Genomic DNA, 26,886 nt, shown 5'->3' with positions numbered 1-26,886 from the left:
TATTCACCACCAGGGCTTCTATGTTCTATGTGTTTGGCATCTGTGGTTACAATTAATACAAAGGATCATTGACATCTGCGGGTAAATAGTAAGGATAATTTTGTAACCCAAGCTGGTGAAAAGATTGTCAATTACACTTAAGTGAATGTGTTTTCAAATGATCATTTTTATTTGAGACATACTGTCATACAGTAGACCTGGATATAATTCAATCTTGATTATTTTGCACCCAACACCGTGTCATGCGTGAATGGCGTCTTCAAGATATCGGTTGACTATTTTCCTCTTGTTTGCGATTTTGTTGGCTCCAGTTTTCAGTTGGATAACATGTTCAAACTTTGGAGCACAAACACACACGATTGCTTCTCAATGTTCATGTGAACAACGTGGTGTGTGGTATCGGACATAATTGATACACGCTACAGTATAGAATCCTACATTTACGGATTTCATGGAAATATTTTATTCTTAAATGCTCGTGTTGAAAAAAGGAATAAATGATAACAACACAAGGTTAGTTTCTTTCTTTTATTAACAATTCAACGCTTTATTTATCTATTTTATTGCAACGTGCAGTGGGGTGGGGGAAGCACAAATGCAATACAATTTTATTTCGTTTCTTAAGTCTTGGGACATATGACCAAAGTGAAAAAAATGTTTCGCCATAAGTTCTGGGACAGGAAAAAAAATAATTATTTTATCGTGTCCCAACATATGCAGTAAATATGGGGTATTACTCATATCCAGCCAGATATCCCAATCAGTTAAAAGTAGAACTAAAAGTACAAGACACATCTAGGTTTTTCCTTCCAGTTGAGGCATTTTTGGAAGTGGAGGGAAAACTGGCATGCGAGAACAATGCCAATTACGCTGCCAGTATCATAGTGGGATTTGTTAACAATGGAATCACGGAGTTGTTCAACAGTGCACGTTACTCCATCGATGGATAGGAAATTGATCAGTTTTGGACAATGCTGATGTGGTCACAGTGATTCTTGGACTTGCCAGATACAGCGATGATTACACAATAACAGTTGGCCCAACAACGTTTGTCAAAGATGCAACTGAACATGCAGATCATCGACAGTTTATACTTAGGTGACCTAATGATCATGCAATACCTCCTGTTGCTGCAACTATAGAAGATATGATTACCAATACCAACCCTGATTTCAATTTTGGCAAATTGCAGTGTCAATCACAACTCATTGGTGCTTTATTAAAGATTTTCGTGTGCAATTCGTCTCAGTCAAAACAGCTTTGGATATACAGAGAAAATCAAATTAAACAACAAATCTTCATTCAGTTTATATATTTATCACTACCATAGGCCTGCCTGCCTGAGTACATCCATCTGCAGGATTTTTTTTTGTTTTTACAATCATTGAGGAGTAGTACAAAACTGGGGCTGTTTCACGCTAGCCCTCCTTGAAAACTCTTCCATCTGGATGAGACTCAACACACTATGACTGAATCACTCACGTCATGTGTCTGCTTGTATGTGTGAGGTCAAATAAAAGTGAACAGACAGCACTAACATAAGGGCTAAATGGTCATGGTGGGTAGAGTCGAGGACAGATGAAAAGACAGAAAAGTGGGCAAGTGGGTAAATAAAAACCGTTACGAACTACTTCTATGCATCATGATTAATTGAGGGATTTTCAAATAATTTAAACCACAATTATTTTAAGAGCTAAAATTCCTAACAAAAGGACAGAAGAAAGCTATATTCTATTTGTGTCTTTATAAGCATATTTTCTGAAAGATAACTATATATTTTAAAGACCAGAAAGTTGTATATTATGCATCTATTTCTAAAATCAACATTCTACAAATAGTTTTTGAACACGTCATAGTGTGAACAAATATCCACAATATTTATTAATAAAAATATTTTTCCTAGAATGATTTGTGACCTTGACCTTTAATGTTAGTCTTTCATTTACTTACAGATCTCCATAATCAGTAATTAGTCTATATGATGGCTATAATAAATGTATATTGTGAAGCCAGAAAAATATTCACAATAAAATGTTTCGTCCTCAGACGTTTATGTTCAATGTTTATTTGTTTTAAGCTCATGATTAAAATGTTCTCATTTGCATACGACTGAGATGCACTTTAAGTTTTCACCTCTGAAAAATGATACTACATGATTGTGATAAGTTAATTTTGGACTTTTTAGATAATGCAGAAAGGAAAAAAAATACTTGGGTATTACGATGCAGGTAGAGGCCTACACATTTCATTCTGTTGAAGTAGGAACCAAATACTGATTTTGCAAAAATGTCCAGTCACAAATATTTTAAAATCAAATAAGAATTATAGTGCATGTCAAGTCACTGATTTCTTACCTTGATTTGGCAGATGCTCTACTCCTAGTTGTGAAGACTGTTGAATTTTGGCTGCTGCTAAATTGTTAGTTCGATGGCTTTCTTTATTTCCTAATGGAATAAAGGATGGTGATATGCCGATATGATCTGACGTATTCTGCCAGTTGGGAGCCCTTGGATGATTCAAGGAAGTCTGGTCAATGACTTGATAAGTGCTTCCACTATGTTGTCTACTTTCTGAAGCTTGCTGTCTATGTGATCTTCTACCAGCATTTTGTCTATGTGATCTTCCACCAGCATTCTGTCTATCTGATTTTCTACCAGCAGTTTGGCTGGAATGTCTAGTATGACTGGCATGTGTTGTTGTTTTGGTTGATGACATTAATGGACTACTAGAATTCTGGCTTAAGCGATTAATTTCTTGACGCAACTCTGCAATACTAGCATCATTATTTTGGACAGTTCTAGCGATACTTTCATTATCAGCTTTAAAATGCTTGATTATGGCTTCCAGTTGATCTGAGAAGATAAAAGGAGAGAAATATAAGATTATCTTAAATTTTGGATCTCAGTAACTAAAACTTTATCCTTATTTCAAAAGATAATAAAAAATTAAGGTGACCAATGCAAATCCTGAAACCATTCAACATCATCACCATCACCATGGTTGTACGTCAAAAGGAGGCGCGTCTATCTGACAGCCATAAATGAGCAAAACTTGTATAGCCACTTTGAGAGTTTTTACCCATAGAATATGCTAAATATAGACTTGAATTTTACCTACAGAATATGCTAAATATAGACTTGAATTTTACCTAAAGAATATGCTAAATATAGACTTGAATTTTACCTACAGAATATGCTAAATATAGACTTGAATTTTACCTACAGATTATGCTAAATATAAGACCTGAAGATAGATGATGTTGTTAGTGATATATTTTTACATTTTGTAACATTTATTTTCATATTCAAAACAAAACCTTCATCCTGTCAGACTCCAAAGTTAATAAGCACAACAATCTGAAAATATTTCATAGCACAAATCCATCACTCACATTGAACTACATATTGTCAACAATTTATTATTTAAGTAAACTATTTTTTTGAAAATTTCAATTGTAAAGATGTACTTTGAGCATAAATATAAGAACAATTTTATATGTAAGTATACAAGTATGGATTACTATACATATTTATTACATAAACATTTAATCTTAATAAATAAAAATCATCTAAAACACCAAATTTACCCAAAATTCATTTCAGCTTCTGAGTTTCAAAAATATGTTCTACAGAATTATATTTTTCTTAAGGAGCAAGTTTAACTGGATTTTCAATTTGTCTATTAGATTAAATATTACTGAGGAATAAAATTTTGTTTAGTAAATCTATGTAAAAAAAACTGACAAACATATGCAGCATGAAGTTAGACACATCACACAGAACGGCAGAATTACGAAAGAATTACATCTTGTTACAATGTTGCCAAGACTTTTTTTTATCACTGGTCACATGAAGGGAAGTGTATGTTTGTTTACATTTTAAATTTTTGCAACTGTTAAAGCAGAAAATAAAGAAAAGAAGAGATTATTGTTTAAAATTTTCTTGATAAAAATATCCAAAAATTAATATTAAAAATCTAGTCTGCAAGTTAGAAAGAGATTGAATCTTCTATTTCTTAAAATATAAGGATAAATTATCACTTTAAGTTCAATACATCAATAATTTCTTGTCTTAAATGAAAATATAAACTTAGAGAGTTTGAAAGTATTCTAAATTAATGAGTGTATTAATTAATTAATGTATGCAACTGAATGTATTAAAATACTGTTATCTATGAAATTTGCTTGGAAATGTCTATTCAATAAGTAGTGTAAGAAATAGGGTCACTTTTACTTGTCCAAAATCTGTTCCATTTGCAAAATAAGAAAATCCACTTCCCCGTGACTTGAGCTTAAATCCATTCATGTCATATATAACATTTTTAAAAATTCAAAACTAAAGAGCTAATATATATCTGCAATGCAGATAGCCCGAAGATGCAACTGCATAATATATATCTAGGCTATTGCCAGTTACGTAAATGGGGATGTTTTTGAGGGTTGTACAATATCTCTCGTAAAATGCCAAATGCCTTATTTATTTCGTTTTAAGTATACATTTGTAAAAAATTGATAGGAATCTGTGAATAAATAGGGGATATGTAATAAATAAAAAAACACATAAGTGCTTTGTTCCATGATAGGGTAAGAACTCATTTGATACAACATTAAGAACATCCGTCATGGCCTTACATCCTCAACACATTCCTGTGCAGTATCAAATGCGTTCTTTTCCACTGACTTGGAACAAAACACATATGTAGTTTTGTCTATAAACATAGTGAAAAGCCCTTGAAACTGACTCCTCTGTATATCTGAATCCCTAAATCCCTAAATTTTTCAAGTAAGCTGAAACCCCAAATTCACAGAAACAAAAAGTGAACTAAAATTTTAATTTTAACACTAAAAAAATGCAGAAAACCAAAACTCACCTGATGTTGGAAATGTGTGAGTTTTAGATTTTTAACATTTTTTTTTTCAGTCATATTGTTACAATGTCTGTAGTGTGGCAGTTTATAGTGATGTCTAGCACTGAGGCATCATGCTGCAGCCATGTGGCATCAAGACCCACCCAGTCACATTATCCTGACACCAGGCCAACCAGTCCTAACACTAACCTTTTGATGCTGAGCACCAAGCAAGTACCATTTTTATGTCTTTGGTATGACTTGACTGGGGTCTGAACCTGTGACCTCCCAGCATCTGAGGCAGACACTCTAAAGACTTAGGCCACCAGAACGGACTCCTGGAAACATACTTTAAATTCCTAGCACATGCTGGACCAAATAATGTGTAGTTAGTGAAAATTGTTGAAGGCCTATCAGTGAGAAAGGGCACATAAAGTTTAAATAACACTTGCCATGTGTGATGACACAGAGTAGGGCCAATAATAGGCTAATCTGAAGCCTTTGCACCATAAAAATGACCCAGCTTTTAAAATATGTTATTATGACTCTATGGTCTTAAAGTAAGTAACTGAAACGAGAGAAAACCAACAAGGTTTGTAAAATTCAACAATTTATTCTCCTAGAATACAAAGTGATAATTTAAAAAGAACTAATGGTATTTTGAATTAAATCCCACATAATGTTAAAAGTTCTATCGCAAATCCAAATGTATGAAGGTCCAATTAAATTCCAGTGGTATTCCCAATAAATACCAAGATTGAATGTGTTGAGGTGTCTGTAGTCTCACAATAATAAAATCCTTGTCTAAATTCACTATAATTCCAAACTAATGTTTTAATCAAAGAATATTATTGAGCACTTTGTAATTCCAGTGCATAATAATCTGAATAAATAAATCCACCCAAATTATAACTGAACATGACAATAAGATCGATTCTGCTTCAGATGTTACAATGTTACAACATGAATGCATAATCCTAATGTAAACATGTTTATATAACCCTCCAATTGACTTTGGTTGCAATAACCATTTTCTGCAAATACTATGTCAATTTAATGAGAAATTTTCTTTCTGGAAGTTTATAATTTCAGAATCAAGAGAGTATCTTTAACTCAAACAAAAGTAAACATGTTTAAAATAAATAATGATTCGAATATTTCATCTGTACTCATAGAAAAATGTTAGCTATGTATTATGTTGTTCACAAAATAAATGCTTCTGATTAGGTATACCATTAACTTGATTCTGGACTAAGGTCAAGGACAAAATACAGATAATCATATCAATGTTATAAATAAATAAGTAATTTAAAGAGGACATTTTACCTGCTTATTATCTATTTGTGACTGAAAGATATTCATTGATATAAATAGAACATTTATGATCTGTCTTAATTAAATACCCAGGCTTTATTAGCCAGACATGTTGCCTCATGTCTGATGCTTCCCTAACAGAGACTGACAAAAAAGTACTCAACAAATCTGATTCAATCAACTTATTTTCAAATGACAAAGATCCTTACAGAGATGTACCAGTATATAAGTGGTCATGACTGTCATATTTTTTGTCTTTACTCGCATGCAAAGATATCTCAACAACCAGCTGAGCATTGAAGGATTGAATTATCCATACAGGACAAAATTAGTTGAATCAAAGAGTATGAATCTGTGCCATATCCCAAGTTGAAGAAATTATGGGAAAAATTTGGAGAAGGAACATTATGAACAAATTATGAATCCATATGGAGTATTTAAATATGGATTATTATTCATAATGCTAATGGACTTTAGCAGAATTATTAAAGTATCTCATTCCTTAATTGTTTCTTGAGACAAGGACTGTACTGACAAGGACTGTATTTCTGCATGGAACAACTGCATAAATTCATGACTGAATGCGATTTTAAGAAGGAATATACAGTGTTCATATATATGCTAAACATAGGTATTATCTTGTAACTACATTCTTTCTTTCAAGTTACATCCTTTGTGTGGAAAGTTATGATGTTTCTTCAGCTAAAACACAAAACTAAAATTGATTGATTTTCATCTATATGAGAATTTTAGCCTTTATTATTACCACTCATCGTGAACATGTAAATTATGATGGTTATGTGTGCCTTGTACAATTAAACGTGCAAAACGCTTATGAAAATACATTTCTTTCAATTCTGCAAAACCTTCAGTAAATCAACCACTTCTCAAAACCAAAATATAATTTGGTCCCAAGGGATTCAAGTTTTCTGAAGCTTCCTTGTATATTATTTTCTGAAGTATCTGATATTTTGACAAATATATCATATTACTAGCCTATGCCCTGCTCACAGTTATTATGTCTATGTAATTTAATCATTTGTTTGTTAGTTTTAATTTTTTTAAATTCCATTACATGCTGTTATAAGGTAACTTTATCTACTAGATTTGACATTTTTTTTCAGAAATTCAGTTCAGTTCTGTTTGACCTGACTGTTATAATATAGAAACACTATCTAGTTGCTGACCTTGATTCAGAACCACTGTTTTCTGGATAGAATTTGGGCATTCAGGCTCTAAACCACTGACACTTAAAGGTGTTTTGTTGTGACCAATTTGAAGTTGAAATTTTATTTTATGGAATACAAGCGATTCTTTTCCCTGGAAATGTATAAGTGCTGATACAGAATGTTTGGACAGAGACATTCATTGAAATTTATTCGTAATTCAAAACTGGATTAATTATTTCTTTGATTCAACAAGGAACTGTTAACATAACAGCACTCTGAAAGTTGCAACAGACGTCATCCCCTTCTATTTTGGATTTCATCAGGACTCAAACTCAGATTGATTTAGGGCTTTTGAATAACAGGACTTCTATCTTTTAATTCTGGGATTAATTTTGGATTTGATTTGTAAAAACCTAGGTTCTTTTTCTTATTTTTACCTTGTTTTTCTAGAGAAATAAATTATTTGTTAAATTTTACAAAGCTTGTTGTCTTTACTCTTTTCTGTTACGTTCTGTAAGTGCCTAAACACATAACACAGTGGAATTCACACTTATTTTGATTTTCAAAAGCCACACTCTGTTTAGCAAGTGCAGCATGTTTAGCACACTTCAGAAATAACACAATCTCATTTATTAGTAATTTTATGGTCAAAGATGTGGCTACCTACAATGTATGTACAAGACAGATATGGATGGAATAACTTCTAACTCTGGACATGTTTGATAACTGGAATGCTACCGTAAAAGCAATATAATAATGGTAAAATCACACTGCTTCGCAAATACTGACCTGACTGTATTGCAGGTTGTTTTGACGGTGAGTCAGCATCGCAAGCACCACCAGGAGTTTGTTTAGTACTTGTTCTGTAATTGTTTTGTTCAGCATTCTGAACTTCAAACTGATTAAGAAAAAAAGAGATGAAAATAACTTGTATATATTAGTTTATTTAAAAGTAAAGCCTTTTTATATTAAAAAAAAACAATGAAAGTAATTCAGCAACAAAGTTAATTGCTGTGCATTCAACAGTGTTCAAGAGGAAGGCATAGAGTACGACCCAAAATGTAATTCAAATGATGATGATTTATCTGTACAGCACCTCTGACAAGTTATTTTACCATTAGATATGTCACTGAGATATTACCGATTCATTTAAGGGTAGTATCTGAGTTATTACACTATGATCACAGTCTTTAGTCACACTAATACGTAATGTCAATAATCAGGTCTTTTTATGTGACACTGCCATAATTACTGACCATCTTTAATGCTTTCATTAAAAATGTTAATGTACAGGATGATGTTAATGTACATTAGACAATGTTCATGTACAGGATGATGTTACATTAGACAATGTTAATGTACAAGATGATGTTAATATATATTAGACAATGTTAATGTACAGGATGATGTTAATGTACATTAGACAATGTTAATGTACAAGATGATGTTAATATACATTAGACAATGTTAATGTACATTAGACAATGTTAATATACAAGATGATGTTAATAACATGCAGAGTTGCATGTGGATTTCTTAGAAATAGTGTTGCCCCAAATGATAACAGTGCACCATAACAAGAGTATGGTCATTTACTAACATGTTCTTATTAAACATAAATAATCCAGAGTATGTAGATCTATTTCTATGGATTTTGTTCTTTTATTATAAATTACAAGTTTAAATGATAGTTAAGTGCTACAGTTCATATACCGTATCTTATAAGTAAGCCCAACTAATTGTTTTAAAAATACATAAATATAAACACATCTTAGATCTAATACTAGAAAATCCTTTTGAGTATATATCTAATGTTTCATTGCAGGTCTTCATGTTTTTTTCACATAAATAAAATGTTTTTAGCCTTCAGGAAATTGTTTTTTTGTGGTACATTTGCCCACTTAAATATGATCATCAAGCCCACTATGGGTATTTGATTGAAGAGCAGGATTTTGCGATGTATGTAGCAGACTGTGTACCCCCCCTTCAAGTGTCCCATCCTGTTGAGTCTTGGGAGTCTGCCCAATGAACCAAGACTAGGGAAGGGGAATGGATTCATATCCACCCTTTTTCTATTAATCCAATGAATCCTCCACCTCATGGTTATTGGCCCTCCTGTTGGGCTACTAGACTCTATCCACACAGTAGAGGTAATGCTGCTGCTCATTTGCCACCATTGCCTCCTCACCAGGTCACATCCAAACTGATGGCCTAAGGTGTCACATCATCCAGGGCAGACAGACAATCCTGTCCCCCCACTCAAAAATTATGGGATTTGGCACAGTGTGCACTGATGCCCTCTCTGATGCCCAACCAGTCCCAGGTTCTGAGTATGCTAATTGATGATTATGCAGAGATGCTCTGAGGATTTTATCATAAGGTGGGGTTTTCCCCTTTGTCACAAAAATAAGTGGAGAGATGAACAAAAAATGAGGGGGAAGAGGAAATTACCATGCTTAATATTTACATAACACATCAATATCCATCTCTGACTTCCTGCCCCACTATGCAAGACTCCAACGGAAAATAAAATATTTAAAAGATGTTGACTCTTGTTGCATAAGCATTAATCTGTTGACTGTGTCTGAGCTTAAACTGTTCCTTATCCGTGTATTAATATTGTTCTGTACTGCGTACCCTCTTTCAGTCTGAAGGGGCTTATACATAGCTAGTTTAGTCACCTGGGACAAGTTTGAAACTGTTCTTTATGGCTGCTATGTCACATGTATTGCTTTTCAGATACTTCTGCTCCAAAATAAGATTTTTCACTAATATAAGCTCCGCCAAAGTTTAACTTTCTTGAATGAGCACTCTACAGACTACTATGCCAGATTTACTGTTCCATAAATGCTGTTATTAGGATTTCAAGTCCATCAATGTCATAGTCTACTTGCTAGAAAATTGGTATTTTGATTTTAAAAAATGCCCTACTTCTTACTTTCATTTTAGATTCCTTTTTATTAGATTTATCGTAACCTTTATGCTAGGGCTATTTGGTTTTGTAGCATATGATACTGCAGAACTAAATTCTTATGGGAAAAGAAATGAAAATTGTACTCTACTTTTAAATTGTCTGCATTTTAATTTGTCTTGTTTGTCTGCCTTTCTACAAGGAATTTTTAAATCTTGCTGAAATGAGGGGTTGACCAGCATGTCATCTGTTTCTGTCCATCGAGTACGTACACTGAACTCATATTCAAACCATTTTCTGGTTCAAAATCACTCACTGCTATTACCATTAACACTTTCGTAGCTCCATTAATCTAATAGACTTCCTAACTTTAAAAAGAAATTGCTTCATCACTATGATCGGCCAGCATTTGCCATCATCATAAGATGAACCACACTGGGAATCAGCCATTTGGGGTCCTCCTGATAACCTGTATCATAAACACGCATTTGCAAAACTTCCTTGATGCAAGGTTCAAACTATGACAATGTGCCAACTAAATTTAGTTTAACCATTCATGTGAAGCCAAATAAATCATTTGTAAACAGTTACAAAAAAATGTGAGCTACAATACTTCAATTGGCTTGACTTACCATGCTTATGTCTAGACAAGTGCTTTATGGGTAAATGGCTGAATATTGGCACAAAATATATTTCCCATGCACAATGTAAAACTAATTTGTGGGAGTTTTCTTGCATTGTTGCTTTACAAGTGTATGAATTTGAACAAAGTTTGCATGAATAACACAATCATGCACCCTGGAAGCATCCTTAATTATGTCCTCTCTATCCTCCTTGACTCCAAGATTGAGGTGGAAGCAGCGCCTAATGCCTCATACTAGGTTCAAGCCCTACTCTCAGCCCAAAACCCTCTGGCACACAGTCCAAAAAGATCTCCTGTGCAACCCTAACCAGACTTCTTACTTTGTCCTCATTTCTCCATGACTGAGGAAATTTCTCTGAGTTCACTGCAGGCCAAAATGTCACTTGGCTTCATCAAGGCTGGTCCGATCTCTTCCTCGCTGTTGAGAACCCTAGTCTCTCCTGTCAGTTACTGGATACGTTCCCCAAAGTGGCTTACCAAACCTATCCAGCTCATTGCACATATGCCATGGCAATGCATCTGACTCGTCATAAGTCTTATTTCATAGTAAAGTAAAGACCTTCATTAAATCTTCAGAGTATAATGTTGCTCCCTGCCATCAATGGAGTGGTGTACTACACACAACAAGCACAGGAATTGTTTCTCTGGGACCTATTGTTGCAACAACAACATGTAACACAGAGAGACACCAATATTCTATAACATGAACCATCCCACAGTGGTTGAATACATTCTACTTGACATTTTTGATCAGTTATAGCAAAACCACCTGCCTGCATACCCACCTAACTAATTCAACTAAAGAATTGCTGCTATTAAAATGTAGGTTTTTTTTGTGTGTTTGGGGGGAATAATTTTAATTTTTAAATAGTTCACTGTCGCTATTGTCTAATGTCCTCCTCCATCCTTGCTTTGATGTCCTGGCAGAATCATCTGAAAAAGATGACAGTTCTACGCATGCCTCAAACCAGGTGCATGAGCAGACTGCATACTAACAATTCTCCACTCTGTGGATGGATGTATTCAAATCAAAATGGATAGTGGTTTTTCAGCACAAAAAAGCAAAAAGCTACACAAATGTGACAGGTAAGTAATGCAAAAAAATAAAAAGTCCCCCCCCCCTCCAAAAACTACATTTCACACTGCACTGTAATTAAATTAAGTATTGTTTACTCTGCTGAAATGTGTGGGAACCCCACATCCATGTGTGCACAAGTGTGGATTACTATAAGTTATGAAATAATAATAAATGTGGTGCAGCGCATAGAAATTCACTGTGTCACTGTGGCAACATGGGTATTCACAATCCCAAATGAACTGTACCCATCTGTTTCGGTAAGGGTGTGCAATTCAGTGTAATGTACTGTGTATCAACACTTTTGCCTTCAAGATGAATAAATTGCAATAACTTGATATAGTTTCACTTGATATATATGTAGCATAAAGTGTAGGAATACTGATAACAAAGTATTAAAAAAAAATCTAATTTGTTACCAGTTCAGCTTGTTCCCTGACTGTATTTACAAATTTCTGGCCCTTCTTTTGGAGCACATAAGCACAATGATGGTACCACTTAGCGTGTTCAATCCATGGAACATCACCTGGATCCCATGTCCAGAGACCCCCTCCACAATGAAAACAGCAAGTATAGTCACCTTGACCTATTCAAAAACAGAAATCAACAAATCATTATGTTTAGGTAAAACTAGCACTGTTCTGAACTGACAGTTGCTGCTTTTAAAAACATTCAAGTCAGGGCATCACAACAGAATCAGAGAAAGTGGATTAAATATACAGCACATGAAATGACTGTGAAGGATGAGAAATCATGCCCTTAAAAATTGTGTACTTTTTATGGATGATATACTTAATAATTGTTCATCCATTTGTGTACCCAGCTATAAACTGATAAGTTCTTGTTGTTTTGGGTTTAACATCATTTCTCAATGCAAGATCGGCTATACATGAAGGCCAGTATAACTTACGGAGGAAGAACTTGGGGAAAACTCTGGTAATAACCATCAACCCACGGGAAGCTGGTGGCAATCTTTATCACATACCCACACTGGATGAGCAACAGACTCAAACCCACATGGACAGTGGATGAGATGGCAGTTATCAGTAAAGGTGAGTGCTTTAGACCATTTGGTTACCCAGGCCACCAAAATGGTAAATCACCATTGCCCTGCTGGTATATGGTAACAAAGAAACCAACAGTGACCACAGACTGCATTCATGCTGCTTTTATGCTTGGAAATAGCGAAGTAATCAAAATAAATTGAACAATTAAACTGCAATAACAACACCAAAAGTCATTAATGATAAGCCTATTTGCTGAAGTAATTTACCAATAGATCCTTTCTTCAAGTAGAGAAAATTGCCAAAGTATTCAGAAATAATGAAGAAGGATGTTTGATGAAGAAATGGATCAATAAGCCCTAGAGGTTGGAATCGGTGGGAACTGACTCTTGACATCTTGGTATTGGGGTCATTTTCCATATCAGTTATATCGCTGCTTTGGTATGGCGATGGTAGGTACCATTTCTTGCTCTTCATTTACTTGTCAATGCAATAAAGCATTATAACTTTCTGTCCTTAACAAATATAGAAACATTATCAATCTGCAAAACTTTCCTCACCAAAAAATTATGTTTCCAAAATAATATTGATTATAGTTTAATTTTCTTCAAAAAGCACACCTTTAAAAGGATTATTTATTTACTTGTCCTATGTGTACTCTTAGGAAAGTTGAAGGAAATCTCTTTGCAGTTATTGCAATCACTATTCCAAACTGGCACAGGTTGGAAAATCAGACAGTGTATCTGTCATTGATGTAAACATGATTACATGAATTTGAGCTAAAAGATAGTCTTGATTCTGACCTCAGAATCTTCTAGAATGGAAAATGCCAATGAGTGACATTATTTTCAAAAAATGGTAATTGCAACCTAGGTCAAGCTGAGTGCTACAAAATCTTGTTTATCTAAAAAAAACATGGACACTCAAGATGGGTGACAAGCTTGCGGGCAATGTAATTAGTTAAATCTCAAACCAAAAAGGGCATGATCTGGTTTAAGAAAATGGAAAGCTGGAAAATAATTAAACCATGTTCTGATTTATTATGTAGACTACATTTTGTCAAATATCATCTGACATAAATTGATATGGTGCATATCAATTAAAATTTTCTTTCACACATGTTATCCAAGGACAAACTTAATATTTACTTGGCCATATGAGTAGTCAAAGTTGGTGGTAGTAGTAGTAGTAAAATCCAGAGAAGACATTACTGCTGTTATGTCAGATCAAAATATTTGGCTGTCCAACACTTACAAAGCAAGAAATATCTAATTAGGCTGACATATATTTCATCCTATTTTTCTTATGCCTAGAACACAAGTAAAACTTGACAAATCACCAAAGCAGAGATAAATGGCTCTGGAAAATATGGGAAATATCTTCTGAAATCTTTCAAAATTGATGGATGGACATATGGACAGACTGTGTGTCTATCTGTGCATTATTCATAAAATGTTATGATTATCCTCGTTTCTACATGATGTGACCTCAAATTATCAAAATTAATCTCTAAGTACATGTACTGTGCATTGGTAAAGGTAAACAAGAAAACTAACTTAAACTTACCTTCAGAAAAAAAATGTCTTAGTTTAAACTTTGACTCAATTTGGTACATCAGTAGCTGTTATATCATGATCTATTTATCACAAGTTGGTCATTTTATACGAACTAAATTAATTATATTTAGACCATAATTTCTGGGCAATGTTCAAGGGCTCCATCCACTAAATGAACCTACCTGTATAAAAGAATCCAGCTTCTGCTAACTGTTGTGGGGTCTGAACAAGATGGCTTGGCCATTTGGTGTAAGAATTAATTCTGGCCGAAAGAAGGGCAAAGTCTGGATATTTTGAGCATTCTAAACTTCTAGGAGGGCTTGAAACAAGTTCTGGATTCTCTACTGAACGACCTAAATTATCCAGGCTTACATATTGTGGACTTTCAACATCAATAGGACCCTGCTGAGACTGGTTCTGTAAAATAAGAACAAAGGTGTTTTTTTTTTTAAGAAAAACTTATGTTTAATATATAGCATTGCTAGATTGCTAGGAGTAGAGATAGGTTTATTTCAGTGAATATTGAGACCTTCTATTATGGCCACACCAATAGAAATGGCAAAAATAACAACAGACAAATAAACATACTCCATTGACATTTATACCTTCATACCTATAATTATCTGTATTACAACAGTGAGGTACCATTCATATTCATGCATACATGCTTGCATAACACTGTCTCATATTCCATGTGTACAAATTCAATAATATAAGCTAGGATATATAAATATACAAGATCCTTCATATGCCTCTATTTTATATTTGTCATGAGGTTGGCAGAGACTCTAAATTCCCATGAAAATTAAAAGGTTATTCCTTTCCTAAAATGCAAAACACTTGTGCAGAACTTTAGTGTAAGGAAATATTAAAGTACTTAAAATCCTGATGGAATTGGACTCTTTGCCTTATTTCAAGGAAAATAATCAAATTATTAAGAAGAAAATTTTCACCTGTTGTAAGTAACCTTTAAGCTTCAGTGTTCAACCTGAAAATTAAGTCGGATTTTCCTTCATGCTATCCATCAGATTCCAAGTCTTTAGTGTTAATCTGTCATTTTAAGAAACCAAAGCCCTAATGTATGATTACTCTAACTGCTACATTGGTAGACACACACATATATATGTACATGCCATCTTGTTGCAGATGTAGAGTGGCACAGGGAAATATTTAGGTCACTTTTCATGAATCATATAAAAGGAGCAATTGCAATGAGATTTTCATTATCAGATACAGGTAACTATGGCAAATAGCTGACCTATCAAATTTATACTGGACCTGAATGAAACGACTTCAATGACCAATGAAATGACAGTGAAGTTATAAGCCAACTTCAAAGAGAACCTTGGATGAAGATGCCTTTAAATTTCTTAATAGAATGGATAGATAGGTAAATAAGAATGTCAAAATAAAGGTCTTTTCTTATATAGGACAAATAAAGAGATTAACCTGGTTAGTTGCTTCTGCTGAATGTTCTTGCTGAAATTTTCCATTGCTGGCACTGAACGCATTGGATCCTGATTCTACAGGCTGACCAATAACTGCAGGTTTGCGGTCAAAATCTCCTGTTCTTTCAAGATTAATGGAAGGAATACCAATGTCTGAAGGGTTTTCAACCTGTGACACGATCTGCTCAGCTGCATCTTGACCCTGACCTTTTTCCTGTGAACTCTGAGCTTGTGGCATGGTTGTTCTAGGGGCATGCCCCTCAGATGGGGAAAATGGCCAGGTTTTCAATTCATATGTGGATGATGGATACAATTCCGATGCTTCGTTAATGTCGGTTGGTGAACTAACCATTGTCAGAGTTGTACTGTGTGATGGGATTGGATCTCGGGCATTATTTCCAACTGGGATGACATTTTTTTCCCCCTCTGGCATGATTGGAACATTTGGATAGGTTGGAGTACCTCCCAGAAAAGGACAATGTGGTGATATCCTTCGATGAATTTCGCAAGGGTTGTCACTAGAATTCCATTCACTGTGTTGCACTCCACATGCATAACATGTGGTTACGGTGCCATTTCCACTATAGGAAAAACCTGCTTGAGAAAGTCGTATTCTTCTGCCTGGAGCAGATACGGGGTAGCTGTTGAATGAATGCAGTCGAAGCCACTCATATGACATCCTTTCTCTCTCTTCTGCAGGGGGCCTGCGAAGAAGTGTCTCAAAGCACAACTGTAAACCAACTGGAAGGAGGATAACTGTCTGCAATCCATTGAGTATATTTGGAAAAATATACCAAGTGGACGTTAAAATCTTCAGAAAATCACCAATAAAAATTTCTTCGATGCTTTTTGTCTCTTCACTTACACCTCTTGATTTATCTGTCTTTAGCTTTCTTACCTGGTTCAGAAAATCAAACTGATGGGGATTTGAGGACACTAATGAAGACTGTATAGGCAGATGAACTTTCAGATGTACAAGATTGTCAGTTTGGTCATCTATGCAGCATACCTTTTTGCCAGATGCAACATTTCCACTGTACTTTATCTTTTTCTTCTTGTAGTTTCTTTTCCTCTTTAAACAAAGTCTGTATCTTAGATATAATTTCCACCTGATGAATGTTTTTTTCTTATTGGGGTTTGATTTGGACTCTGCCACAGACTCTTTTTCAGGTCTGGGACTAAAGTTCTTCTTCATCTGTTTCTTGTGACATTCTACTTTGCTAAGTTGGTTTGTCAACTCCATGTGGGATGTAACATACATATATTCTTCATTATGGAAATACAGATGACTGGATGAATCAACAGGATCTTGAATCTGCTGTTCCACATGCTTTGCTCTCACATACGACAAACTGACAGGAGTGATCATGTCGGGACCCAAAACTTTGTGACATGATTTCTCCTCAGCAATTTCATCAGAATTCAGTTCACTGTCTAACTCATCCTCAATGAAACCTCTTCTAGAGGATTCACCAAGGCCACTGTCTGCAGTAAGTCTGGAATCTGCCAACAGCATGATTTTTGTAGCTGGTGAATCCATTCCACAAAGTCCACCATTGTCATTTGCTGTTTTACATTCTGTTTCTTTACTGCTGTCAGCCATTTCCTGCGGTTCATATTTCTTTATTGGTGTCATAGGAATGTACTTGATTTCTGATGGTAACAGGAAAGGTTCTGGCAGAAGTTCCAATTTATCAACATTCAATGCCAAGTCATTTTCTTTATTGTTCATTTGGAAATTTGAATCATGCCAACTTCTCAATCCGTCACCAATGATCACAATACTCATTTTATTAACCTCCACTTGTGGTTTGAATTCGTTATTCTCCATTTTCTCACAATCCAAGTTGTGCTGGAAAGTCTCTTCTCTCTGGTCTGTAACCAAGGATACTGTATTGCCTATTTCATCTTTTTCTATTTCTTTGTCCCTCCTTGATTCTTCCAAAATCAGCATGGTCATTGTTTTATCAGGAAGCTGGAGAGATGAAATATCTATAAGAAAATAGTCAATGTTCCTCTCTTCTTCTGCCTTCCCAGGCATGGTACTGCCTAATTTAGTTTCAACTGTAATTGCATCAGCTTCATTTCCTAATGAATATTGTTCTTCCTGTTCCTTGCTGAAATCAAGTACCCTGTCTTCTATGGGTACTGAACCAGTCAATCTGTCAGCAGATGTCGTATGGTTTGCACTATAAACTGATTCCTCTGTAATGTGTAAGTTACTTGAATCAAACATTGACTCGCAGATTGATTTAAAAGACGACTCCACAGTGAATACATCTTCTCTCTTTTTCCTTTTCTTCATCTGCTTCTGTATCCAAAATAATGGTGACCATTTTAACTTGGCTGGTCTCTTTTTCCTTTTCTTCATCTGCTTCTGTATCCGAAAAAATGGTGACCATTTTAACTTGGTTGGTCTCTTTTTCCTTTTCTTCATCTGCTTCTGTATCCGAAATAATGGTGACCATTTTAACTTGGTTGGTCTCTTTTTCCTTTTCTTCATCTGCTTCTGTATCCGAAATAATGGTGACCATTTTAACTTGGCTGGTCTCTTTTTCCTTTTCTTTATCTGCTTCTGTATCCAAAATAATGGTGACCATTTTAACTTGGCTGGTCTCTGCCTTATGTAACTGCTAGGCTCAACAGCATTTCTGGACTTCCACTTCTTTTTCAAAAATTCTAACATCTTGAAAGACCTGTTTTGCCTTTAATTGCCACTTAAAAATCTGAAAATAAAAATAAATACTTTACCATAAATGAATTAATTCCACGCAATATCTCTTGAAAAAGTTTTAAAGAAAAATTACAAAACATTCAAAGTGTTGCTAAGAGTAAAAAAAAGTATTGCTTGTCAGCTTACATGTTCTTTGTTGCATATTAGAAATTTATCTGAAATTAAAAACCGTTTTTAAGATAATATGTTGCATTTTACACTGTTTTCAAAAACCCACATCTAAGGTTATTTTATTAATCAGGATGAAATAGGTATTTGTTTGTCAGATAATATTTTTTTTTATAGGAACTGTTCATGAAGTCAGGAATCATTCATGAGAAACTTTGTTCATTAAAGTTCATGAATATGTTCATGCACTTGTTCATGAATGATGATGACCCAGTTTGGGGGGCCCCGAGTGTCCGAGTGGTCTAAAGCACTCTCCGTTATGGATCACTGCCATCTCACCTCTGTCTGCATGGGTTCAAGTCTCGGATTCAGCCAATGTGGGAATGCAAGAAAGCTTGCCAGTAGCTTCTCGTGGGTCAGTGGTTCCTTCCAGGGTTTTCCTGGGTTCTTCCTCCACCATTAATACTGACACCATGTATAGTCTATCATGTGCTGAAAAATGGCGTTACACCCTACAACAACAACAACATGACCCAGTTTGTGAACTTTTATGAACTGTTCATGAATTCATGAATAGTTCAAGAACACTTTGTGAAGTGTTGGTTCATGAACAATTCATGAATTCATAATTCCATTTTCAGTTCATGCTCATTTATGAATAGTTCATGAATCTTTTGATGAACTTTCATGAATGGTTCATGAACCGTTCATGAATTATTCATGACCATTTCATAGGGGCATCAACTTTTCAGCAGTGGGTAAAATACACATTTGTCAGTAAATATTATATTTACGTCTAAAACATTAATGGCCTTATGTACCATAAAACTTTAAGTCATTATTTTATGACATGATAATCTGCCTCTAAATTCAAAATAAAGCTAATAGAAAAACATCCGGTTATATTAACATTGCTGATGGATCATTAAAACTTGGCCATCACTAATCCATTTGAAAATTACTACTATTCCCCATCTTGTGTCCGATATATTAAATAATACATGATTTGACATTCCCTTTAATGTTTCATTCATCTATTGTGTTCACTGAGTAGCTACCAACATTGTTGGTACAATTTTACAAGATACACTAAATGCTAGTGGTATCAATACACAAAAGATAAATCACTCATCCACTTGTCAAATAAATTCCAGTGTTTCCCTTGACCTTGAAGTGTGCATCAGAGACTCCTAATTTTTATTTTGACACCAGTTCTGACACCAAGGGGATTTTTTACATGCAATCTTACACCCCTATGAGAAAACTGATTTGCATGAGTGAAACTACCCTGGTGTACTGGACCCATGCACATATTACATTACTAAGAGTCCTGTAGTGGCTCCTGTGAGAGTGGCAAGAAAATGTACTAATCTAATAACAAAAAATGTTGACTCATTTAATCTGAAATTCTTCAATATTGATAACATCTTTGTATAGCACCACTTAAGAGAATGTTCGGTAAGAATTTAGATAAAACACTAAAAGAATACATCGACATACTTAATATTAAATTGGCTTCTGAGCTGGATGCAGAACAAAAGCGATCATATACTTTCCATCATAGAAAAATATATCTTAATGGGGTAAATATGTTGGTGCTTGCTTTGTTGAGCTACAAAAAGGTTTTCACTATCAGATAAAGGCAGGAAAACAATACTGACAATGAAGCAAATTCACAACTGCACTCATAAATGCTAACAAATGGGTTAAACTTATGAACTCTGTATTCACACAATTACAAGACTCTGACCACTGAATAGAGAATTTATTTATCAAATTTTAAAATATAACCTAGGCATTCAAATATTTAGCAGCAACTTAGCATCAGGAAGCAAGCTGGGTGAATATCCACAGGACATCTTCAAGATCTAAATCTGTTGGAATCTCCAAGAGCTTACACGCATACAAATATTTACAAGAAAACACAGTGTCACTGATTTACTTTTCAAAGTTCTCAAAGATACACACAAATATTTACAAGAAAACACAGTGTCACTTCTTTATTTTTCAAACTTCTCAAAGATACATTCAAATATTTCAGATTTGGACAAGTTGTGGAAAACTGGAACATATTCTCAACAAATAAACTGATTTATGCCTTAAAGCAAAACCTTCACAAAGACACAATGTTTAGTTAAAAAAAAAGTCTATAAAAGTCCTAAATTATCTGTTGACAGCAAAATCATTAAGAATATTGAATTTAAAATATACATATTATTTGGCTTGGAAAAGAAAGGGGTTCAAATCTGTACCCATTTTAAATCAGAGCTCCATTTCTGCAAATAGAAAATGGTCATTACCTAACATATTATTCCAAAGGATAGTAAATACTGTCCCTTTTGTGCCAACAATGTTTTCTGCCTTTGTTTTAGTAAAAAAGTAGGAGAAAAATCTTGTACCATTATTTACAATGATAAACAATGCTAAACACCCATCTGTGTACATATGAAAAAGAAACAATGCACAAATTATATACAATTTTACTTTATAATTTTAACTACGGTATTTGTCTGATCAGAAATTCTAATTTAACCCTGGGTATCTCATTATCTAAACAATGGATACACATAAATTAATATGATTCCTTAATACCAAGGACAAACAATGACAAAGACTCATGGGTGGTGTGTGTGTGTGATTTGGATTTTTAACGTAGCTTTTAAAAACTTTCAGTCACATCGTTACGATGTCTGCAGTGTGACAGTTTATAGTGATGTCTAGCAATGGGGCATCATGCCACAGACATGTAGCAGGATGTCCCACCCAGTCACATTATCCTGACACCAGGCCAACCAGTCCTAACACTAACCTCTTAATGCTGAGTGACAAGTGAGGCAGCTGTTAGTACCATTTTTGTAAGTCTTTGGTATGACTCGGCCGGGGATTGAACCCACGACCTCCCGCATCCGAGGCAGACGCTCTAACCACTAGGCCACCAGGGCGGTCTCATGGGTGGAATTATGTTGACACTAAACTGGACAAAACAGAATATGAACAGTTATCTCCCACTCACCATCAAATATCACCACATGCATGCTTTTTATAAATCATATCTCTTCCAGGCCTCCTGTCTCTCTCACTATCTCTTGTTTAAATGTATAAGTATCAAGTATATAAAAATCCAAGCATTTAACATTATAGTGCATCAATGCCATATTGATGGAGTATTCAATCGCAATAATATGTGCTCCGAGTTCAACCAGTCATTTCTGGAAAAATAGGCACTTTTGCAAAAATAACAATTTTCACTCATGTGCAGGTACAATAAAGTATCGACGTATGAAATTTTATGCATGAGATCAAATCAATTTGTTTAAAAATTACCTATTTTGCAGACTTGAGACACAATGTCAAATATATTTCATTGACTTCAAAGGGACACTTCCAACTCAAAAGTTGAATGAATGTATTGTTACCAATTAGAATCATGACAAAAGCTTTTAGAGTATCTGCAACAATAAAATGATCTGATTCAATATATCCATGTATTGGTTGTGTCTGAATGTACACAGCAATTATATTTGCTCTATTAAGAGAGTTATATTTCACTTCTGAGTATGTTAGAAATACATTTAAAAATGTCAATATTGTATATTTTCTATTTACAATTAGTCATAAACATCAAAAGCATGTATCCACAAATGGAGACAAATTCAGTTTTCCACGCTAAACAGAAGTTATCTGCATTGCCTTAAAGCCACCAGTCCAGCTGTGTAGATATCCAGCTGTGTGTAGATATCCAGCTATGTGTAGATATCCAGGTGTGTGTAGATATCTAGCTGTGTGCAGATATCCTGGATTTAAACCTTTAATTCTTACTGTGAAATTCAGTATTTTCAATGGGATTGCACATGTTTTAAATACACAAACCCAGAAACTATACCAGGTTGGCAATGCAATATAAAAAACATTGCTAATTTGTGATGAATTCCATGGAATCAACATGGGTTGATACATCTTAAACTTTCAAATTTTTTACAACCAGCAATTCCATTTATTATGAATTGAATGGGATTTCTGCAATGTAATTTTTTTTTTTAACGTTGGTCAGATCTGGGGACTACCATTTGTTTCCAATACTGTTTGCAATGTGAACTATCAGTGCAGTATCGTGAAAAGACTGCTTTTTCTGTTGAAATTTAAATTGTGCAAGTAAACAGAAATGACAGCCTTTTTTCTCCTTTTCCAATATCATTCAGCTAAATATTTTACCATACACTATTGATATACATCTGCTGTATCTTACAGATGTTTCCAAGCAACGTCCTGCTGATTTCAAACAATTAGATGACAAGGAACTGGAAAAAATACTAGCAGCCCTAGAGAAGAATGATTCTAGGTTTGTTGATACTGTAATGGCTATTGTTATTGTTGTTGTTGTTGTTGTTGTTGTGGGGTTTAATGCCATTTTTCAGCACACGATAGGCTATACATGGCAGCCAGTATTAATGGTGAAAGAAGAATCCAGGAAAACCCCGGAAGGAACCACCGACCCACGAGAAGCTACTGGCAAGCTTTCTCACGCACCCACATTGGCTGAACCCAAGACTCAAACCCACGCAGACAGAGGTGAGTTGAGATGGCAGTGATCTGTAACGGAGAGCACTTTAGACCACTCAGCGCCCTGTAATGGCTATTAAAAGCAATGAGAATGAAACAGAAGCAAAACATTGAATCCTCCATGACATCCCATCACCCAAGCGATACATAACAAAAATAAAAGCATAGGAAGCCGAACTGAGTCAGTCAAATTAAAGGTTAATGAGGGGTATCTTTCAAGGTTCAAGAACTATCAGAAAAAGAATTAAAAGCTATCGAAATAGACCAATTCACAGAGGCAACCAAACAAAACACAACATGGAACATTGGCATTTTCAATGTCAATGTTTTTTTTTTTCTACAGCTGTGTGCATGTGTGTGTGTTGTATATGATGGGTTCATGTGACTCTGTCCACTCCCACAAAAAAAGAAACACCACCTTCATGAAAGCATGCCCCCTCCCCCAATGTGACTCCAAGATATGTAACAATGTAAATATATATATTTATATAGCATTATTAACCGATTCTTTACTTAAGACATCATTCTGATGTCTGGTCAGTCATTTTCAAGAAAAATAAATTACAGCATATTTTTTAGATTACTGCTCTGTTTTTAAAAAAATAGAAATCTTCTGTATAAATTAGAAATGTTTAAATTATGAAGAAAATAATTCTTAATATATTTTATGAGAAATCTGCATAAACTGTACCATGGTGAATCAAGAGCATGACTTGATGCCAGTTTGTCGTGAGAAAGAAAATGTGTCTTATTTATATGTTGGTGTTGTTGTAGGATTTAACGCCATTTTTCAGCACACGATAGGCTATACATGGCGGCCAGTATTATTGGTGGAGGAAGAACCTGGGAAAACCCAGTAAAGAACCACGGACCCACAAGAAGCTACTGGCAAGCTTTCTCAAATACCCACATTGGCTGAATCCGAGACTCAAACCCACGCAGACAGAGGTGAGATGGCAATGATCCGTAACGGATAGCACTTTAGACCATTCGGCCACTCAGGGCCCCTATTTATACATAATTTAAAATGAAATTTAAAACACTAAAAACTATGAGTATGAAGTTTTGTTCTATTTACGTAAAGCATACTGCACTGAAACTATGCTGGACTTTAACACAATGCTCTACTTTAACACAATCCACATGAGATGAGTGGCCACTTAAGAAGCCAACAAAAATCCCTTATCCTCCAGGGACACAAAAATGCCAGCTGATAAGGCACAGAAATATTATAAGAATTCCTCGAAAAATGTTGTGCAGCCTTAAACAGAAATTTAAATTGACAAAGAAATCAACAATGTGAGAGACAAAGATTTCAAGTATGCCAACTTAATCTTGAATGCAAAATTAAAATTTTACCTAAAACCTGGTATCTGAAGACCCACCCAGCAAGTAATTTAACCAGAAGAATTTGAGAAAATCAATTTATATTTTCCAAAGAAATTTTACCCTGATGCCCTTCATTTCAGAATCAGATACCTTCAGGCTATTTATTTTGTAACCAGAGGTGTAGAATTTCACCACCAGTTGACCCTAATTTCTTTAAAATTTGAAATTCATGAATATGTTATATCTTACATCACTCTAACTTATAATAACAATCAAACAAATCACCAAAGTGGTGCTGATGAGGAACATCAGACAAGAGAATATGCAACTCGCACAAACACATGTCCACTGAAAGCTGACCGTTGGGTATATAGCCATAATTGTAATTTAGTATCTGAATGTCTGGTAAAATGACTTTATACATGACTGAAGCTATATGACAGATGTGCCAACTTAAGGGGTATTATATGAAGATATATCTGACACATGCATTATAAACATAATGCACACACACAATCATTCAATTTTCTTTACATCTGTATGCTCAAACATATTGACCTACATAACATATATATCATGAACAGAAGTAGTGATATTTAAATTTCCCTGCACATTAATGTCAGCAGCTAACCACTTACATTCATGTCTATTCACACAGAAAATATCAGAAGTAACATAATTTTCCTTCCCAAGTCAAAGTAATAAAACATGTAAAAGAGTATTTTAACAAAATTATATGCACCTTAATGGGTACGAACCTGGTTCATCTGCATGTGATGCTGCGATATTTACCACTATACCACCTATAAACAGCTCCAACTTCTTGGTCATAATGTTATCGATGTGGCAGTGACAAATTATATCTCATTTCCATTCAGTGAATTATCAAAATTATTACTCTTTAACAAAAATCCAGTAATTCATGGCCTTGCATAAATTAAATTTTTATATTCATGACAGTACGGTAGGTTTATATCATCATTTTAAGACAAAATAACAAAACTGGACGAGTGGCCGAGTGGTCTAAAGCGCTCTTCGTTACGTATCACTGCCATCTCACCTCTGTCTGCGGCGGTTCGAGTCTAAGATTCAGCCAATTGGGCATGTGAGAAAGCTTGCCAGTAGCTTCTCGTGGGTCGGTGGTTCTTTCCGGGGTTTTCCGGGTTCTTCCTCCACCATTAATACTGGCCGCCATGTATAGCCTATCGTGCTGAAAAATGGCGTTAAACCCCACAACAACAACAACAACAACAACAAAACTGGACAGTCGTGTATACGGCAATTTCATGCCAATTACTCGACCTGGCTGTCACACACCAATTTCTAAAAATTGGCTATACATGACTGTAGGGTATAGTCATTTTCAAGCAAAATGACTACCTGAATGTTGTGTATATAGTCACTCCCATCCATTGAAATCCTTAAATTTTTCCTGAAGATATCTGACAAAGCAGCAGAGACCTTATTTACACATTAAAATCTCTTGAATTTGCTGATCTGTGAACCTGTAAAGCCAGAACAATTACCTTAATTCATGGCAGCTGTTAGCAAGTATGCAGGAGTCCAGTCCATACACATGTGCGTGAATGCAATTAAAACTACAGCATGATGATGCTGGGTTTGCTACCAGAAATATTTTATTCATGACAGGCCACAAGAGTAAGAAGTCTCTCAAAACTTAGTCGCAGACCTAGCACTGAACAAAAACAAACCAGTTCAGTTTTGGAAAATACAGTTATTGTTGCTCAAGCCTTGTCTATGTCATCTTTGGGAAAGAGATTTACTGGAACAAACCAAAACAAAGAGTATTACCAGAACAAAAATAAAATTACTATAACAAAGTATCAATATCATAATGATAAAAGGATACACATATTTCATAAATGCAAGGGTCAAGATTACAAAGGGGTGGGGAGGAGTTCCAAGGACAGAATTATCACTACCTTTTAATGCATCATATTCCATTCTATGTAAAAGTACTTTAAATGCAATTTTCTTGCTTTTCACTTTTAACAGGATGAATCTGCTGTTATTTTAAGATTTTGCAGTTAAGCTCCAATGAGTGACCGAGTGGTCTAAAGCGCTCTCTGTTATGGGTCACTGCCATCTCACCAGTCTGTGTGGGTTCGAGTCTTGTGCTCAGCCAATGTGGTTACATGACAAAAAGTTTGCCAGTAGCTTCTCTGTGGT

The 26,886-nt window shown here is 34.9% G+C and overlaps 1 protein-coding gene across 1 annotated transcript in view; it reads right to left on the bottom strand.

Annotated features, from left to right (window-relative positions):
- LOC149799027 (uncharacterized) overlaps positions 1–18,685 on the bottom strand; it is a 34,682-nt gene extending 15,997 nt beyond the window's left edge. The window contains exons 1-5 of the mRNA XM_089957981.1: positions 15,967–18,685; positions 14,700–14,934; positions 12,377–12,543; positions 8,118–8,226; positions 2,355–2,852 (exon numbers count right to left, since the gene is read on the bottom strand). Of these exons, the coding sequence (XP_089814107.1) occupies positions 2,355–2,852; positions 8,118–8,226; positions 12,377–12,543; positions 14,700–14,934; positions 15,967–18,651 (3,694 nt within the window). The 5' untranslated portion in view covers positions 18,652–18,685. The remainder of the gene's footprint in view (positions 1–2,354; positions 2,853–8,117; positions 8,227–12,376; positions 12,544–14,699; positions 14,935–15,966) is intronic.
- Between the last annotated feature and the right edge of the window lie 8,201 nt (positions 18,686–26,886).

The sequence above is a fragment of the Sinohyriopsis cumingii genome, chromosome 5 (genome assembly GCF_028554795.1).
Source record: "Sinohyriopsis cumingii isolate HCF-2022 chromosome 5, ASM2855479v2, whole genome shotgun sequence".
Classification (NCBI taxonomy): domain Eukaryota; kingdom Metazoa; phylum Mollusca; class Bivalvia; order Unionida; family Unionidae; genus Sinohyriopsis; species Sinohyriopsis cumingii.
The sequence above is the reverse complement of the archived record's forward strand: the minus strand, read 5'-3'. Positions and strand labels throughout refer to the sequence as shown.